Source organism: Anthonomus grandis, chromosome 1 (assembly GCF_022605725.1).
Source record: "Anthonomus grandis grandis chromosome 1, icAntGran1.3, whole genome shotgun sequence".
Lineage (NCBI taxonomy): Eukaryota > Metazoa > Arthropoda > Insecta > Coleoptera > Curculionidae > Anthonomus > Anthonomus grandis.
Window position 1 is genome coordinate 3,999,731 of NC_065546.1, and position 20,899 is coordinate 4,020,629.

Here is a 20,899-nt window from a genome sequence, read left to right on the forward strand (position 1 = left end):
AGTGTTTTAATTTATTTGCGGCAAGCAATTCCAGGTGTCTGGTAAGAAAATCTGATTTTATTTATTACTATTATGTTCTTGTATTGTCAATCTTTAGTCTTTAATAAAATCAAATTCAGTTGATTTCAATGAAGAAGTTTCACTTTTCATGTATTTAATTTTTAACTTGATTATTATAAATACATATTACAAAATGTCTGGCCTCATTTTCTATTCAACAATTAAAAATTGATTAAAATTTTTCTGACCTTAATGTAAGAGTATGTATATTTTAAATGTTTCTGAGAAACAGTAATAAAAGATTTTTTTTAATTTCCTTCAGTTCATATTACAAGAAAAACATGGAGAGGGATATGCAATGTAAATATTATTAAGTCTTTGAGCTATAGAATTTCTTCTGATCAGTTCTCCACAAATTTTAATAATGCTGATACCCCTGGCTTTACACTACAATACATATTTATTTAAACATTTATTTTGTCTTTTTTTACATGAATCATTTAGTAAATTGATTTATAAGGTTTGCACTGTCTATTTTTTTATTTTATTTCCTGCTCGTATCATACCACTTCCTGTGTTCACTGAGACAAGATATAGGTATAGCGGCTAAGAGACCTGAGCACCCGGAATGGATCAGAATTAATGTTTTTCTTACAACATGTTTTTTTAAGAGTTTCTTTTTATTTTATGTAAACATCTATCCTTGAATTAAGTTTTTAGTAATATTATAGTTCCAAGATATGTTGTTAGTATTATAAGAGACCAACAAATATATTCTATGTAAGTGACATATGTTTATACTAAAAAGTTCTTTTCATTTTGAGATGAAGAGTTTATTTTGTTTTGTTGATGGATATATTGTTTCTTTCGATAATACTCTGTTATAGAATTTTTAATTAATTTTAAAAATTAATATGTAGATTATAATTTAAATAATTTTAAAATCTGTTTAATTTTTCTTTAGGAAACAGATACAAGTACATATTAAATAAGAATAATTCATCCTCTATTGACTCTGTGTTAATAAAATGAGGATATTATTAACCTAATGGGAATGCCTTTAGATGTATTATGAGAAAATAGCACAAAAATGTTGACCTTTTCTAATCTGTATAAAATTAGGGTAGTTCAGTGCTAACAAAATAATTTTAAACATTTTTAGATTAATTCTAATTTATATAATGTCTGTTATAATAAATTATTGAATATTATGTATATCATTTTAAGTATTGTTTTTCCAGGAAAATTAAATAATAAATGTATTAAAGCAAAAAAAACATTGTTTTATTTCCATTTGTCCAATTGGTGATATGTCGTGCACTATTGTTAGTACACTTTCGTAGATTATTGCAGTAAATTAACCTTTTTAGATATGTAAAATAAAGCTGAAAAGTTTTATTTTTGTTCAGATCAATATCTGATGCTAACACCTAAACAAAAAGGCTCTTTTTTCTATGAGTAACCTTTTTGATTAAATGATTAGGCGTTTGCTTTAGATATTACGATTAAATGATAAGATTGTCAGATTAAATAGAATGTGATTTCCCGCCTTAATTTGGCCACGCCTTTCTACCATTTCGATTGGTCTAATTAGACACGTCAAACTGTCAAGTTAGTTACAACAGTTTCCGCTGCCAAGCGAGAGGCCGCTAGCTGATTTGTCAGAAGAATTTCTTTCAGTTTGTATGCAACCACCACTTCTCTATATATTTGTGTTCTGTGCTCTCACTACTCGAGCGTAGTGTGGAGGAGCTCCATCATGCTGCAGCCACATGTTTCGACGTGTTTCTAAAACCGGTTTTCCACCAAACGGACTAGTCGAGTTTCTGTTTTGTTCTTGTTTTTTGAAACACAAAAAACAAAACTTGGACAAATTTGAAACTCTGTTTCCACTAAGCAAACAAATTATAGTTGGAGTTTCGTTTTAGTTTTTAGTGCTTTTCCACCAAACGAACTAGTGTGTTGCTTGTTTTATGCTACAAAAGTTATGGATATGTTTAATAATAAAGATGATTTTTTTTATCATGGTTGGTGGTTAGTTTGTATTGCGTTCTATGAAGCAAAAGTAAGTAGAGATACCGAAACAGGGGAGAAATAGGTTTTTTTCTATTTCAAAAAATCGATTTTTTTCCCTTTTTAAGTACTTTAAAACACCCTGTATAATAACAAAATAAATTTAAAAGATAGCTTTGGAAAGTCCCTACTAATTTCAATTGTTTTTTTTTCAATTTTTCTTTAAATAGTTTAGCTATAATATTAAGATGCGTTTTACGTGAATAACCCTGTATATTATTTTGGCAGATTCCTTTCGAATTAATACAGTATTATACCTATATACTGCATTGTATATCTATTGATAAACGTTTTGTATCAACTTACCTATTGTTTTATACCACGCTATTTTATTAAATACACCCACCCCTACACACAAACAGCTGAAAAGCAACTAGGTACGCGTTTAAAAACGTTACGTGCTGTTTTCACTAGACAGACTTCAGTTCTTAAACACGTGAAACCCTTTGATGTTTACCGCTTCCGAACGAGACCCGAAAAACAAAACAGCAACTGTCGCAAAAACTTCGAGTCTTCAAAAAGTTTGCGAACAGTTCCAATTTTGTTTTTTTCGACACAAGTTTGTGTTTTGTTTTGTTCGTTTAGTGGAAAACCGGCATAAGGATACGTCTTCTAGTAAGCCATTTAAATGATTTTGTAAAAAATTGAGGTAGCTTTCGCCATTGAGTCGTCTTATGGTAAATTAAAAGGGCCAATTAACTTACCCTCAATTATTCCAGTTTGAAACATTTTTTTTGGACTATAAGACATTAGAGTTTTTGGAACTATTTTAAAATTAAAAGGACATCCCTAAGAATTAAACATAATTAAAAATAAAACAGTAGTTTACCACGTTTATTTTGCATAACTCTTTTATTGTTCGCGGTATTCAATTTTAATGAAAAATACAAAAAGGTGAATAATTTTTTACCCATTAATATTTTAATAACCACATATGTATATAGATATTTAGATTCTAAATGACCTCCTCCTTCCCCTCCTTAAGTTTGATCGTCGACTTCTGGGACACCCTGTATATCTATTTCGATAGGTATGTCTTTTCTGTTGATTAGCTTTCTGTTCCGTATCATTTAATTTTGATAATTTTATTTAGGTCTGATGATGCCCTAATGCGGCTAAACGCGTAACCTTTAATAGACGCTGATTTATGAGAATTGGACTTTGAGTTTACTTTTTTCCCTCCTTTGGTCATATACTTAAGTCTATTTGAGAGTAATGGATGATTATTTTGAATAACTTTTAATAATTTCAAATGATTCCAATGGATTTTCAAGAGATTCCTGTAATAATTTTTCTACTTCTGATAATATTTCCTCACGTCTCTATTATAATAATATAATACGTCTCTATTATGATAATAACACATGTTTGATTGAAAACTAATATAAAATAAAGAAAACATGATCTGTGATTGATTGATGGATCAATAAAGAAAAACCAAATATTGTATGAAGCCAGACACTCTTTACCTCTTTGTGAAATAATAAAAGGGAACTCACACTAGCAAATGTTCAAATTTAGACACATGCTTAATTCCTTTACCTTCCGTCAGCTGTTCCGCGCCTCAGCTTTTACCTAAACTTGGATTCCAACCATTAATTACATTTTAACATATGGCAAAATTAAGGAGATTATGAACTCAACAAGGGGCAAAGACCTTTTGAAATAAAATGTAGCAGTATAAGTAACCATAAGAATTTGTAACGGTAGGTAGTGTGATAAAAGGCAACAATAAAATATCAACGAACAGATTTCTTATTATAAAAATAACAATTATACAGGTATCAAATGAGAAACTCCCTTAAGCAGCCGAATTAAATACTGGGGGCAAAGTTACCGTTAATCCGAGTGGAGTAATAAACACAGCAGCTGTTAAGCCTAAGAAAACAGACCCTCTGACAGCGGCACGAGCGCTATTCTCTAACCGTAAGCCGACGACATGTGTGTGTTTAATATAAAAACTAGAGCGAGACGATGGTGCTTTTTGATATCGGCTTAAATTGTTCTAGAGAAATAGAATACGAGAATGGGAAATCCGATAGGTCAGATACTGCAGAATCTTTTGTGTCCTTTAAGTTGTTTCTTGTTATAAGTAGAGTGAGTCGTGAAGAACACCTTAAACTCGTTACGGTTGAAACTAACAATGTGCGAACATCGTCCGGTCTAAAATAGAATTAGAAGTAAAAATAACATTGGAAGCATGAAGTTTTAGATTAATGATTTCCTCGAACGATGACACCAGGAAATTTTATTATATATTTGTCACCAATTTGTTATTTTTTATTGAAAATCGTATATACTTACTTCGACTAGAGTTACGATAATGATGAAAAATGGTGGAGGACAGCATTTATAGTGGTCGGCATAGTATTTCCTATCTCTGTCGTCTGTGAGGAATTCGTCCGCTACTATGGTCACCATCCTAGAAAAAAAAATGTAATTATAATTTTTGCATTGTGGTATAAAAAATAGTGCTCCAAATAATTTGATGAAGAAGCTGTTAAACCCAATTGAGGAACGAAAGGAGAGCTTGATACAGTCAATATAAATAGTGATTTAACGATAAACGATTTTCTCCTTGAGAACTCTTGTTTTATAATGTTTCTATCATTTCACATTAAGAAAATATGATTTTCTTACAGGGAGTTTTTTTTTCTTCAGTAAAACATTCATTTCTCTTTAACTTGTATTATAAAATCGTCCGTTGAAATTGGACTTGTCGTTCAAGCAAAAGTATATCTTCGGTATTTGGCTGCTTCGAAGTGATTTTCCTTCCAAGAAATCAGACATAAAAGTAATTTAAAAAAATTCAATTGCCTGAAAAAGATAAGAAATTACCCCAACGTATTTACAATATAAGTTGATGTAATTTCTACAACATAGTTGCTTCTTATTTCATAAAAAAATGGAATTGGACATAAGTAATGGAAGGATCTCAACTGTCTGGGAGAAATTAGGAATAATCCCAAATCCCTGGACCAAAATAAGTAATTATTTCATCTATCTGGAATAAATTAAAAAATTATTTTAACTGCTTGAACTAAACATGAAATGATCCAAACAGCATAAAAAAAAAATAACCAATTTCAGCTACCGCACTTGGACCTGTTCTTTTTTACAATTGTTGGGCATAACTTCATCCAGGCCATTGGTCCTTTTTTCTTTCAGCTAGAATTTACGTTCTTTTCATCTAGCACATTCATTTCTTAGTCCAGGTCGCTAGTTTCTCATTTCTTCTATATTGAAGTAATATTGTTGGTTCTTCCAGAAAATTTGATTTTGTGCCAGATAATTCGAATTGTTGCTTATTTCCGTCAGTATAACTTGAAAAATTTCTTATTTCTTGTAGAAAGCTGATGGATCTTCTCAATTCTTCCAAGCAGTTATATTTCTATAATTTCCAACTACTTAGAAAAATAAGAGATTACTGCAACAGACTTAAAAAAAAAGACAACTGGCTGGAAGAAATTACTTTAATTGTCTGGAAGCACTAAGAAATTGCACCAATAATGTAATTCTTTTAAAATTGTTTGAATATGGAAACCACTGAAACTGCATTTCTATTTCAATCAAGAGCTCCTTTTTTATGCTCAGCAAATATGAAAATTGAAAATTGCCTCCTTCTTCTGACTTAACAGCTTCTTCTACTATCCTACTCTACCCATCCAGAAACGTTAATTTCCTGATAGTTACAGAATCGTTTCAAAATTTTAATTTTATTTAAGTTTCTAGTGTGGGCTCCCTTAAAAAAAATCAGATTTTCGTCCAGAAAGGCACAGTTTTCTAATTGGACTATAAAGTAAAAGATTCCTTTCTCTTCATTTTAACATCGTTTGTTTGGATACTGGAAATATCGCCCAAGTAGCAGAATTGGTTGGTTTTTTGGCTTCCAAGAATCCCCAACAATTAATTCATTGAAAAATTGGAAATTTCTTGCAATTTTCTTTAACTATAGACATTCCTTAACCAGTACAAAGAAATAATTAGTACAGAGGATTACAAATAAATTACAGCCACTACAGTAGAAATTATAAATATATATTTATGATACTATGTAACTCATGTTAGTTACTGTGCAATTATAAAAGGCGTTTTTTCGAACATATAGAAGAAATTATTCTACAAATTTTAATAAATTAATAAGAATTCTTCTAGAAAATCTACTATCTTATTATTATTTAAACTCGTCTTATTTTCGGTACTTATATGTTTTCTCATTCTTGATCACCAAAATAATATTAACCACAAGCAACATGATGAAAAGCGTTTTTTTACGATCATTGTTTAAAATTATATTAGGCATTTTTATCTTAATTTGCTATCTTTTTTTTCATTTTGTTATGTAATTTTCCTCTTGATTTTTATTATTATAATTTTTTTCTGTCCATTTATTTTACTTTATTTTTCACCAAAAAGAAATTCTCTTAAAATATTACTAAATAGGGTCCTATCAAAATTTGCACACTCATTGCCCAGAAGCATAAATTCTCTGAAAGTTACACTAACATTTGATTTGAAACCCAAGAACTGAGTTTCTTTTATTCTTTGACCTCCTGGAAGAGGGTTGAAAATTAAATTCCATTATCCTTTAAAGAGCCCAGAAGGGTTTTCTTAAGTATCCTTGAGAAGTTTCGTTTCCTAAATTTTGTAGTAATTTAAAAACTAAAAATCCTTTTTATTTGTCCAAAATATACATATAAAATACAGTAAGTAATACAGAAATAATCTTATCAATTCTCCGAAAAAGGACAAATAAGGGAAGCATCGCGATTATAAAAAACCGATACACAGATACATGCAACACCACAAAGATGTCGATATATCCGCGGGATGCCACCCGTTAAAAGTATAAATATATTATTTTCAGCAATATAAAAGTGTCTAATACAAAAATCTTATAGTTATATGAATTAAAACTCAAATCTTTATAAAACCTAAACCTAAAAACTTTATGTATGAACACACGGAGTAGTCAGTTCTCCTAAATTATTTCATTTAAAAAGCTAAAAGAAACCAGAGTAGATGCACGCAACTTGTATTGTATTAATTAGAAATCTATAATAGATTTAATCAAAACAATAACCTGTGATACACAGATCAATTCAATTACATACACATTCAATTAAAAAATAATGGAGGGATTCAACTAGAAGAAGTTACTTTTAACACTCTTTGTAAATGTAAATATATATGTTTGAATTTTTATTTCGTATGCTAGTTTATTCCATAACTTAATAGCTACATAACCGAATGATTTTTGGAAATCCGCAGTTTTATGTTGCGGAATTAAGAAATTATTTATAAGCCTTGTATCATGGTTATGTCGATTACAGTAAAATAACTGACGCAAATAAGGTGGCTGACCAGTTTTTAAAACTCTATGCACAAAACTCAGCGAATAACATTTTCGCCTGTTAGTCATTGATAAAATGGAAAGCGTATTCTAAGTGAGGCGTAATGTGTTCTCTATATGTTATATTAAATTTCTGTAATTTTTGAATTGAATTTGCCGTTTCCGCTCTTAGTGAACTTATGTAAACAACATCTCCATAATCCATAATGGACAAGACCAAACTGTTACAGAGAAAATATTTTGTCTTTGACGGTATATATTTCTTAATGCTCCAAAGTTTTCTCAAATGCATATGGGCAATACCTAGTTTTCGCTTCACATGTGCATTAAAAGACAGTTCAGAATCCAGATAAATACCTAAATGTTTAACTTCCTCCACTATTGGAAGGCGTGTATCATTTCAAAATTTTCGGACAATTTCTTAAGTTTTAGTTTGGTACCACCAAGAAATATTATAGACGATTTAAAGGGGTTAATTTTTAAATTGTGATTTTTGGTAAAATTATTAATATGATTCACCTGACTTTCAGGGAATATATATTTGCGAATCGTCCGCATACTGTTGTATCTTACAATCGACCCAAAATATCTAGGTTTTTAATTTTGTTTTTTATATATTATTTAAAGTTTTGTTAAAAACGAACAATAATTGCTAAATTTATGGCCAAAATTTAAAAAAGAAATACATGAAGTTTATCACCCTGTATCTCGTCGTCTTTGACTTTCGAAGTAGTATTTTTTTTTCACCTTGTATAGTTTATTTGATTAAAAGTAATCAAAAAAAAATCGCTCGGATCTCTCGATTTTTATTTCGATGGGGAAAACTCCAACCCCAAAACCTTAAATAAGACTAGGGGTCAAGTGACACCTTATTTTAAAGGTAATTGAATTCTCTTTTCAACGCATCTTTTTTTTAATTGTATGCAGCCATTTTTGAGAAAATAGGAAAAATGAAATTAAAACTTGTCCATTTTTTAATCGGAGAAATCTTCTGATTAAGACACAAAATGTAAATTTTGTAAATAATTCATTGTTAATGACAATAGTGCTCAAGTGTGCTCAAAGTGTTGGCCTCCTGCATTGATACAATAACATAGATTTTGATAAAAACGGCCCCGGACATTATGAAGCATTTCTGGTGCGCTGGCGTAATTCATTTATTGATTTAAAAAAATGTAAGATGCTTATAAATATCCGCAACATAAATAGAAAATAACAGTGGGCCCAAAATAGACCCTTGAGGTATTCCATGCAACCCCACGTCCCGAACCCATTAGAGGATCAAATGAAGCAGATTCTGTGCTAAAGGCGGCTCAGAAAACAACCACTCTATTTGTTTCTGGCCTGGATCCAAGTACAAAGGAGGAAAATATTTTGAACTTTTTGGAAAGTCAAAACTTGAGAGACCAATGTTTCTGTCAAAAGATGAAAACTACCAAAGAAAAAAGATACAGTTCTTTTAAAATGATAGTCCCATGCACTAGAAAAGAAAAAGGATTACATGTCTGCGTCTGTGTGGCCACAGGGAATTATTGTAAACCTTTTTCAGAACCTTCAACGCTAAAACCCAAAGGCAAGAGTACACCCTCAAAAACAATAAAAATCATGCATATAAACACCCGATCTGTAAGAAATGAAGCCCAAATGCTTGAGGCATTCTTAGAAGACAAGTCATTTGTTATTGTTTGTCTCTCGGAACATTGGCTTAAACAGGAAGACGCAGAAGTTCCACAGCTTTGTAGTTACAAACAAGCTAGCATATACTCGAGAGCATCCTTTAATGGTAGGGGAATAGGTATATATACTAAGAATTGTTTTAAAGTAACAGATTATGATGTAAAAATGTTTTGTGTAGAAAAATGTTTTGAATGTTGTGCAGCATTTTTAAATGTATATGTTTTAGCAATATATAGGTCTCCATCAGGAAATTTGCAACAATTCCTAAATTCAATTGAATCAATAAATTATAAATAAAATTGGTATACATAAAAAAAAATTTTTGTAGGAGATTATAATGTCCACTTCAATACTGATCAGCAGAATTTCCTTGACCTTTCCGACATCATGGGGATCTATGGTTTTAAACAAACTATAACAGACCATACAAGGGCTGGAGCTTGTCTGGACAACATTTTTATAAATTTCAGTACTGATTCCTTTAAATCCAGTGTGTTCGATATTGAGATATCATATCATCTTGGACAGGAGCTCGAAGTGATCATTGAGAGTATTATTGGTGGGACTCTGTACCACCATAAGGTATGTAGGCCTGTGACCCAAAGAGGTATGTTGTCTTTCTTTGAACTGGTTTCCTCATATAACTGGAATTTTGTGACAGAGGAAAGTATAGCTGTTAAGGACTGTTTCACAATATTTCTATCTTCTTTAGAAAAAGCATATACTCAATCTTTTCTCCTGAAAACATATAGGGTGAGCACCGATCAGAGAAATAAAATAACTTGGTTTGACAATAACCTAAAAGCCATGCGGGATCATCTACAGCTGCTGAGTGGAGTGTCTCGACAGTACAAAAACAGAACTTTTGAGGACAAAAAGTTTATAGAGGTGTTATACAGGAGGCAAAAATAAAAGCCAATGATAAATTCATCTCATCAGCTTCTAATCCAACTAAGGCCGTATGGCAAGTTGTTAATAGTGGTGTAGGTACGTCAAAATCGAAAAAATCTCATGACAGTACTTTAACGGCTGACGATTTCCATAATTTCTTTTCACGTATTGCCCATGATACTGTTAGAGACATTCCACTGTCGCAGGGTGACCCAATCCAAAGTCTCTCTGTTCTGGGTATCCCAGAGAATGTGTTCTCTTTCTATCCTGTATCATTCATACAAGTAAGAGAGATTATTGATGACTTAAGAAATAAGACTAGTCAAGACATCTATGGGCTAACTGTCAAATTAATTAAGTCTGTTAAAAACATTATCATAGCTCCAGTAATAAAACTAATAAACAGATGCTTCAGGGAGAACACTTTTCCAGGTGTGCTCGGATAAGCCAGGGTAATACCTATTTTTAAAAAGGGTTATCCTGATAGGCCCGAGAGCTACCGTCCTATCTCCTTGCTGCCCATAATCTCAAAAATTTTTGAAAAATGTATTGCTGCTCAACTTGTGAAATTTTTTGAGGGTAACAATCTTTTTTACATCCAGCCAGTTTGATTTCAGGGTAAAAGTACCACTATGGCCATTTTAGACTTAGTTGATTACTTGTTAAATGCTTTTAATAGCTTGCAATATGGCAGTATCTTGTTCTGCGATCTGAGCAAGGCATTCGACTGTGTTCCTCATAACATATTGCTGCAAAAACTTTCTAAATATGGACTCAGTCCCAACAGTGTTAAACTTCTCGCTTCCTATCTGGCCAATAGACATCAGATGGTAAGTGTTGGTGGGGTGTCATCAGCAAAAAGTGGGATAACCATAGGTGTTCCCCAAGGATCTGTTTTGGGGCCTATCCTCTTTTTGATCTATATAAATGACTTACCATTAACTGAACCATCTGGTAAATTCACCATTTTTACTGATGACACAACAGTGGCATGTGCCGAAAATACTCTTGAGACCGTAGAGAGAAAATTGAGAGTATTGCAGGAGGGAATTCAGGAATGGTTTAACATGAACCGATTGCATCTCAACGCAGACAAGACCAACAAAGTTATTTTTACTCTGAGACCAGCTGACATATCAAAGGATTTTTCTGTTAAGTTTCTGGGAGTTTTATTGGATCCTCTACTTCACTGGCATTCCCACATTAATATTGTTGCCGGAAGACTAAAAACATCTATATATGCCCTTCGTCGTCTAGCTGGATGTTTATCTGAATCTGGCTTAAGAACAGTCTATTTTGGCACCTTCCATCCCATAGCCACATATGCTATTCTAGCGTGGGGTCATGCCCCACAAACAAAAAGGTTGTTTTCACTACAAAGAAGGGCAATCAGAATTTTGGGTAGGCTGGGCTGCAGGGAGGATTGTAGATCTGTTTTCTCTATGAAGGGAATACTTACCCTACCTTCCGTATATATATTGGAAAATCTTTTATGGGTACACAGGAATAGGGATCGGTATAAAGTACATGGTGATATACACAACTATGGTACTAGAAACATAAATAGGCTAGTTCCAATTTACCAACGCTTAACAAGGTGTCAGAGTGGGATTTCTAGCTGAGGGTCAAAAGCTTTGCTAAAATCTAGCAATCCCAAACACGTTACATTTTTATTGTCTTCGTTCATTCGAATATCATTGATTAAACTTGTAGTAAGGCTTGTAGTAGTACTATAATTTTTCCTAAAACCCGATTAATGCTTAATAAAATTATTTCTTCTTCCAGGAAGGTGCAGTAACTTTCATTCTTCGACGAAAATCGAATGAATCGAAATTGGAATTATCGACAAAACTCTTCTTGGTTTTTTTGGCTGCCTGTTATAAGCTCAGAGAGAGTTGTCGAATCATTTGAAAATTCAAAGAAATTCATTGCATTTTCGTCAGAACTTATCAGCCTCCTCTACTGTCTTACACTATCATTTTGTTGCAGAACAAGGAAGTTTTTTTGTGTACAGTCAATACAACCTATGGTTTCTGTTGTTATTCTACTGCTATTATAGGCAACTTAAAAATAAAAAGATTTTGTACAAGTAGTTAAATTAGAAGATATTGCTCTGAAAAAGCTTGTTGATTAAATGCAAATACCTAAAAGAAATTGACATATTCTTATAGTCAATTAAAAGCTATTACTCTTTATGAGCATATTGAGTAAACTCATATACATGATATATTTAGTTACCATAAATGGCCGCTAAGCACTTGTGAATCTAAAGAAAATTGTTGAATCTACTCTGCAGAAATAGTCTTAAAGGTATTAGAAAATGAGATAGGGAAAATGGCAATTCCAAACATTACAATTATTCAGAATTTATCGAATCAAATTTTGATGGACATAGCAAGACACTTTCATATGAGCAGTTCATTAAGTGTCTTTAAAGAAATACATTTAGTTTAAGAAAAAAACTTTGTGTCCCTTCGAGCCCGATCGATTTTTCCTCTATTTCAAATAACCAAAATTCGAGACATGCTAGCTAGTACATGAGTGATTACGAAAGTGGATAATTTGAAATTTCTTCCAGGCACCTGGATTTTGATTTAAAAAAAATATTTTTTGGTCCTCATGAAGCTCTTGATGCATCAGTTAATACAAATAATAGATTTAAAATAAACTATAAGAGTATCTTGCGGTTTAAGATAGACCTATTAAAAAAAATCCACTTCAAACACAAAATAATCCCATTACAAAACTGACCACTTGTATAGATTACGGTATTGAAATGATGTTATTCAGTGACCAACGAAATTGGCCAATTCCGAATCTAATGATGTGAAAATCAACAGATGTGGCGGAAGATTATTCAGAGATTAGTGGGCACTAAAAGATATATTTTACCTGCGAAATAATGGTGGTTCAACCAATTGCAGATGAAAATCGTTTTCGGACGATACCTCTCGGTCTCTGTGGTGGACGGCGCATTTAAAACTCCTGGATCGCTTTCCAGTCATCTGCAAAAGAAAATAATTTAATTAAAATTCAAGCAGTTAAAAAAAACATGCCGATAAGTATAAAATGTCGTAACTAAATTCAGCAAATGACGACATACTTAATATTCCTGATCTTCGAAGTTAACTTTGTGTCACTCCTTAATTAATATTGATTTAAACTAAATAAATGTATATGAGGACAAAGCGATAAGATTTTTATGCGGAACGCCCACATTTCTGACAAGTCGCTCTCGCGGAGACCGCTATCTGTGTGTGTGGCCACTGAGTCGGTGGCCACCATAATTTCGTGGGAAAACAAAATAATTTTTCACGTCTTTTGGGGCTTTTGACAAAAGTGAGATCAGAATTATCGTTAAAGATGCTGGACATTGATTAGCCAGCAGAAGCTCCAAAAATAGCAAAGAACAATTGGTTTCAGCCACGCAGTTTGGTATTCAGTTATCATAAATTTCTGAGCGAAAACTGCCTACCGCGTTGAAGTCACATGCATTAATTTTACCATTTTTATTAAAAAAAAACATATCTCATAGAAACAATGGAAGAATATCAAAAGGGTTCTAAACAAGTAAGAAGAAAAGATAGAGAAAATGTGTGAAATTGTGGAAAATAGACAAGTAGTTAGAAAAAAAAATATATTTATTGAAAAGTACTTAAATAAGAGAAGCTATACTTCAATAAAAGTTACGGATAAGATAATTAAAGTAAGAATTGAACCAATTTGGATTTCTAGGCAATCTCTCAATTTATCTTAATTGTTTTATCTTAAGTAATTCTATTAATTAACCTATACTAATCAATAAAAAGTATAAAACATACGAGGTTTTGGTTGTACATACAAATATTATAAATAACTGTCTCGATAATGGTTAAAAAGAAGTGTGCATTTTTGTTGATTTATCCAAGGCGTTTAATATCGTCAGCCACATCAGAATGCTGGGAATATTCGAACTGGATGATGTTAGAGCAACTTATACGCTAATATAAATTAACACAATAGAAGTTGATATTAATTATAGATACATCAGCCGCGAGGGCTTTTTAGTATCTACTGTAGAATAATATTTGATCTATTACATCAGAGAATCTCGTTTATTTTGTTTTGGTAAATTGATAGGCTATAAAAAGAGCCTTTATTAGATTTTCAGAGCAGAGAAGAGGAGTATGATGTGAGTAGTGAGTTTAATAATTTAAACTTAAGGATGTATTATAGTATTGACTAATAGAGGGATCAATTTTTTCTATTAAGTGGATATGAGTAAATCTAGAGTGACAGATTCTGAGGCGAATCAGACGTAATTAATAATTTTTTTTTAAATGGTGAAAACTAGTCCCACTCTGATAGCCATAACTCAGCTGCATCGCTGACTTCGGCAATGCGGTTTGCGGCTAGTTATAGTGAAAGGATGAAGCTATATGCCAGTATACTCGGCTTCATCCAACTAGTTGAGAAACAAAAAATATGGCTATCAGAAGATGACCTATTTTTGTAACTTTAAAACTTTGAGGTCAAAAAAAATATAAGATAATTTTTTTGGAAAAAATGAATAGCATTATCGTAATGTACGGGTCAAAATCTATAAGAAAACAAATTTTTCAAGAAGATTTAAAAACAATTTTTTTCCCTGAAAAAAATGCAGTCGTCAAAATTTTCGAAGAAAAAAAAAAACTCTCAAATCTTCTTGAAAATTTGTTTTCCTATAGATTTCGACCCGTACATTACGAAAATGCTATTCATTTTTTCCAAAAATATTATGAGCTGATTTGCTAATAGGCAGAGTTAAAAACTAACGAAGTAAGATACTTTGCATTTCTTAATTTGTCCAAAATACTATCAATAAATGGGATCGGATAAGCATCCTTAGCCGTAACAGAATTTAGTTTTCGATAGTCCACGCAAAATCTCCATTTACCATTACCTTTCGGTACTACTAAGGCAGGGAAAGACCAGGCAGATTGTGATGGCTCGATAATGTCGAGTTGCAGCATGTTATCAACCTCCTCATCGATAATCTTTAGAGTGGCGGCTGAGTATCTATAAGGGCGCAAACGAATGGGTTGGGCATTACCAGTATTAATCTGATGCTTCACTAAATCTGTTCGACCAAGCTTACCACCCATTAAAGAGAAATATTTTGAAGTAAATTTATCCAAGGCGGATCGCTGCTCTGGGGTTAAAGTTTCCTGAGGAATAATGTCTTCAGTGATACAGATTTCCTGAAACGGCATACCAAAATACCAACAACCATTTTGCAAATCAGGAACGATACCAATAGTTTTCCAAAAATCGGTACCCAATATCAAAGGACAACTGAATTTCTCCACTACCAAAACACTGCAAACCGCTAACTTATCATACAAAACAATAGGTAAGTTAATTGCGCCAATCACTTTACTAGAACTATGATTTCCAAAATTGCACTGAGAAAAAGGTGATGATAACAATTGTATATCTGAACGTTGTAATATATTCCATATGCTTAAACCAATAGCAGTAACATTTGCTCCAGAATCCAATAAGCCAATAAATTTCATACCAAATATCGAGACTTCGAGATGAGGACGATCATCGCCATTGCACTGTGCCAAGGCGTAATCTAGAATAGGGGAGCTGGGGTTACTAGTCGAGACCTTAGGAATCGAACTGATCTCTCGACTAACTAACAGTTCGCCCTTGGGTTTTCCGACCTACTACAATTTGGACATGAACGGGTAGTCACATTTTCCCGACCGCAACGGAAACAGTGTCGACGAAAGGGTTGTGGACAAGTACTACTCAAATGGCCAGTACTACGACAATTCCAACAAACCACCGGACCACGAGAATTCTGAAGGTGCGGTGAAGAATTAATTGTATGTATACGAGGGTTTCTTGGTCGCTGATACATCAACTCAGGCTCGGCGACATTATTAGGATTTACTGGAGGAGGTTGCATGCGTTGAGTTCGCAATTGGATGTTCTCAATCTCTTGTGCTGCAAGTTCCAGCTCTGTGATGTTGGTGAAATTGTGAAGTGCAAGTTGATTTTGCAATGAGGGGAGCAAATTTCGGATGCGAAGTTGCATTTCCTCGGATGGAGGTTCACGTAACTTTCGAAACAAGTTTCGCATTTGCGCAATAAAGATTACCGACCTCTCCACTGGACCTTGTGTCCTATTCCTTATATTCCTCATATTCTGACGATAAATAGGCAGACCTAAGTTTACATTTCAATTCTTCCCATGACCTGATATCACTGCTTATAGATCTATACCAAGACAAAGCTGTGTCCGAAAATAAAATTACTGCACAATGCAGCAGCTTCCATAAGCAAAACCCAACTCCTCTACACGCTCAATAAATTTGGTAACACTACCAGAACCATCAAAATGTAACTGCCATTTTGAAATTGTTGAAAAACTCGCCAGCTCATCGGAACCTAACGGATTCGTGACATCATTAGCATTAGCAGAAGTAAGCACGGGTACATTCCGCTTCAAGGTGGAATTAGATTGGGGAGGAAAGGAATAGTTCCTCGATGGGGAATGATAAAAACACGTTATTGGGTTAACTGGATCCTTGTGAAATAACGTTCGTAGAAGGAATGGTGTAAAGTGACTGAACTAAATGTGTCGATGCACGAAAATGCTACTAATTTTTTCCAAAAAAAATATATTTTTTTTGACCTCAAAGTCAATTTTTTTTTTAATGGTGAAAACTAGTCCTACTCTGATAGTCATAACTCAGCTGCAACGCTGACTTCGGCAATGCGATTTGCGGCTAGTTATAGTGAAAGGATGAAGCTATCTGCCAGTATACTCGGCTTCATTCAACTAGTTAAGAAACAAAAAATATGGCTATCAGAAGATGACCTATTTTTGTAACTTTGAAACTTTGAGGTCAAAAAAAAAATACAAGATAATTTTTTTGGAAAAAATGAATAGCATTTTCGTAATGTACGGGTCGAAATCTATAAGGAAACAAATTTTCAGAAAGATTTAAAAACAAAAATTTTTTTCCCTGAAAAAAATGCATACTCCCACTCTGATAGTCATAACTCAGCTGCATCGCTGACTTCGGCAATGCGGTTTGCGGCTAGTTATAGTGAAAGGATGAAGCTATCTGCCAGTATACTCGGCTTCATTCAACAAGTTGAGAAACAAAAAATATGGCTATCAGAAGATGACCTATTTTTGTAACTTTGAAACTTTGAGGTCAAAAAAAAATACAAGATAATTTTTTTGGAAAAAATTAATAGCATTTTCGTAATGTACGGGTCGAAATCTATAAGGAAACAAATTTTCAGAAAGATTTAAAAACAAAAATTTTTTTCCCTGAAAAAAATGCATACTCCCACTCTGATAGTCATAACTCAGCTGCATCGCTGACTTCGGCAATGCGGTTTGCGGCTAGTTATAGTGAAAGGATGAAGCTATCTGCCAGTATACTCGGCTTCATTCAACAAGTTGAAAAACAAAAAATATGGCTATCAGAAGATGACCTATTTTTGTAACTTTGAAACTTTGAGGTCAAAAAAAAATACAAGATAATTTTTTTGGAAAAAATTAATAGCATTTTCGTAATGTACGGGTCGAAATCTATAAGGAAAGAAATTTTCAGAAAGATTTAAAAACAAAAATTTTTTTCCCTGAAAAAAATGCATACTCCCACTCTGATAGTCATAACTCAGCTGCATCGCTGACTTTGGCAATGCGGTTTGCGGCTAGTTATAGTGAAAGGATGAAGCTATCTGCCAGTATACTCGGCTTCATTCAACTAGTTGAGAAACAAAAAATATGGCTATCAGAATATGACCTATTTTTGTAACTTTGAAACTTTGAGGTAAAAAAAAATATAAAAAAATTATCTCATTTTTTTTTGACCTCAAAGTTTTAAAGTGACAAAAATAGGATTCGTAATTTATTTTTTTAGATTCTTAATCTTTTTCAAGTTAAAGAGAGTTTTTTGATAATATCGTCAGTCAATTTGTTTAGATCTAATCTGGAAGTGCTTTTGCTAAACCTTTTTAAACATAATATCTTGGAATCCAGATTACGAAGAGGATTTTGGTTGGGATTATAATTATTTCGTGTGAATCTGGTATGAGTGAATTGCCTGGATTGAGCTGGACTCAGAAGCGAAGAGCTCATTAGGGAAGTTAGATGATAATATAAAGTCTACTGCTTTAAGGATTACATAGTACTCTCCTAAAAAATACTGGTTGATTTATTCAGATCAAAATTCATCAGTGTATATAACGAGATGAATTTTTCGCTAATAAACTTATTGCTAAATTGATCTTTGAGGAAAAGCGTAAGGCCCAAATCATATTAATATAACATCTAATAAAAAGTCTTAACGAATAACTAAATCGTTATAAGAATTATTAAAAGTATTCCTGTATTTTTTCCACTATTCTGCCTTGTCATGTAGACGAGTCAAAAATTTCCGAGTTATGGACTCGAAAAGAACGGTGTCAAAATTTCTTTAGATAAAAACCATGTTTAAACTGTATCGCACCATGTCAAACGAGCATTAATCCGTTAAAATAGTTAACTACTTAACATTTCTCACACTTTTAATACCTATTAAGATTTTTTCTACAATGTCTTTATTATAATAGTTAGTTTTCCTTTGGTATAAAATAAATTTAACCGCATTTATTACGGTCAAACTCTATGGGAAGTAATATCAAACGAAACGTAGTTTTTCTAATAGTTTGTGGTTTTAGTCAGTTAGGTGGTTTTCGGTATTTTTTACAGAAATATATGATAAGTTTTTTTGAAGCGTGGGAAATATTAATGATACTTCTAAGCGATTATATATTTTATGGATATTTGGAACCTCGAGCCTAAAGCGCTTAGTAATTTATAGATATATACAATTCAAAGCCTTACCGTGACTAAAGGGTGAAAATAATCAGATAATTTGTGAAATAGGTTTCCTCAATAATTACATTCTCGCAAAATCCACACATACACACGTTAGGCTTTATATCCGGTTTAATTTTATTTTTACGTTGCGGATTGGCCTCGGAACGGCAATGACACGAAATATTTTCCTGCGTTATTTATTAACACCTTCGTTGTAAAATCATGACTATAGTGTATGTTTTTCCCCATATTTCTTCAAATGTTGAATCATTTATGGTAATTTTTTTTTAAGCAATTCATATATGAATTTCAACATTTGATAATGATTATGCCGATTTCGATAAAATTAGCCATAACGTTCAGCCTTAATTATGAGGGTGACCATTGGGATCTCGGAAACCGTAAGAGTTATGGGATCGGTTTTATGGAGGCAAAGTTACGCAATTTGAAGCTTAATAAAATGACGTTTAAAAAATTTTAAAGTTCCGGATACGTCCGGAGTTATCCGAAACCGGGACACTCTGTACATACATTAAAACTTATAAATAAAAGAACAGAAACAATCGAAATAATAATATTCTGAAGATTCAAGAAGAACATTCTGAAGTATACTGTTGAAAAAGCCAACATAGAAACTGAAAATGGAGAAACAAATTAATTCTGTACCAAGTACTACAGAAAAAATTTTTTTTTATTAAAACTCCCACGTAAGCTAAAACGATCTAAAAGCACGTAATTTTTTTACACGTTTAACTGATACTACAAAAAGTCGTTGATAGAACTATTGGATTTCGAAACTTTTCAATTGTGACCCAGTGCCTAAATATACATGTAAATCCACCCTTAAAAAAGATGATTTCCGTTAAAAAACAAAAAAATGCTATTGCGCTGAATTCTGTTCCAACAGAGCATTTTGAAGTGAGCACGTTAGTAAATAATATTTTCAACTAATTTTTAAAAGTATTAAAATCATAGCATATAACCATAAATTTATTCATATTCTATAAATAAACGATGATGGCACAAATCTTAATTTTTATTTGTGGGTAGATCAGAAATACCTACAAAATATCAACTTTGGCCATAATATATTCTTCTCCGATAAGGCAACCTGTTCAGCTAATGGTATAGTTAGTTCCCAAATTGAATGTTATTATTCCGTGAAGAAGATAGTACTCTAAGAAAGTAACATTTGTTGTGGAATTACATACAACAGATTAATTACCCTACTTCTTTGATAAAAATATGAATCAGCTTAGTTATTTGAAAATATTTGATAAATTTTTTTCTGATATTTTACGTAGGGTAAAAGGATGGGAGATGGACCAGGAGAGTAGACGGTCCACTCAAAATATCCGGCAAGGTTTGGCAACAGGGCAAGACTAACCTGTCCCGTTCTGTTTCTTAAGCGGGGCATACACGGTGAGACCTACCAAATCTCGTTGTTAATGTTGCGGTCTAGCTAGTATCATGTATCATTGAGACCGACTCCGACGGTTTCATGGGCCTTGCAATGCGACAGTCTCAACTGGTTTCACTGTGAATGGCTGTGTAGCGCCACTGATCGTCAAAAAATAGTGACTTGGGAGCATTAAAAAACGACGTTTTATTTATTTATTATTTATCAATTCTGTTGGTTATAAATAGGTACAAAATATTTAAAGATGGATGGAAACAAAGCATTTTGGGAAGAATTTATACAAATGTATCGAAGTTTTCCATGTTTATGGGACGTAAAATCGAAAAATTATGTGAACCGGAATTTACGCAATGCAGCATTGGAAGAATTGACCAAGAAGTGCAAAGAAGTTAATCCTTTGGCAACTAGGGATTATGCTACAAAAAAAATCCATAACTTCCGATGTGGCTTTCGGCGAGAACTCAAGAAAATTAAAGATTCGACAAGAACTGGATGCTCAGCGGACGACCGATATGTGCCAAGCTTACGGTATTTTGACATAATGAGCTTTATCACAGAAACCGAAGATCATAGGCAGGATACCGAAAGCATTGAATCGCAGTCCGAAATAGATGAAACCGTTGAGACAGAT

The 20,899-nt window shown here is 32.8% G+C and overlaps 1 protein-coding gene across 1 annotated transcript in view; it reads right to left on the reverse strand.

Moving 5' to 3' along the window:
* Positions 1 to 20,899, reverse strand: part of LOC126735689 (protein rhomboid) — a 170,574-nt gene that overhangs the window by 17,374 nt on the left and 132,301 nt on the right. The window contains exons 5-6 of the mRNA XM_050439755.1: positions 12,887 to 12,999; positions 4,378 to 4,495 (exon numbers count right to left, since the gene is read on the reverse strand). Of these exons, the coding sequence (XP_050295712.1) occupies positions 4,378 to 4,495; positions 12,887 to 12,999 (231 nt within the window). The remainder of the gene's footprint in view (positions 1 to 4,377; positions 4,496 to 12,886; positions 13,000 to 20,899) is intronic.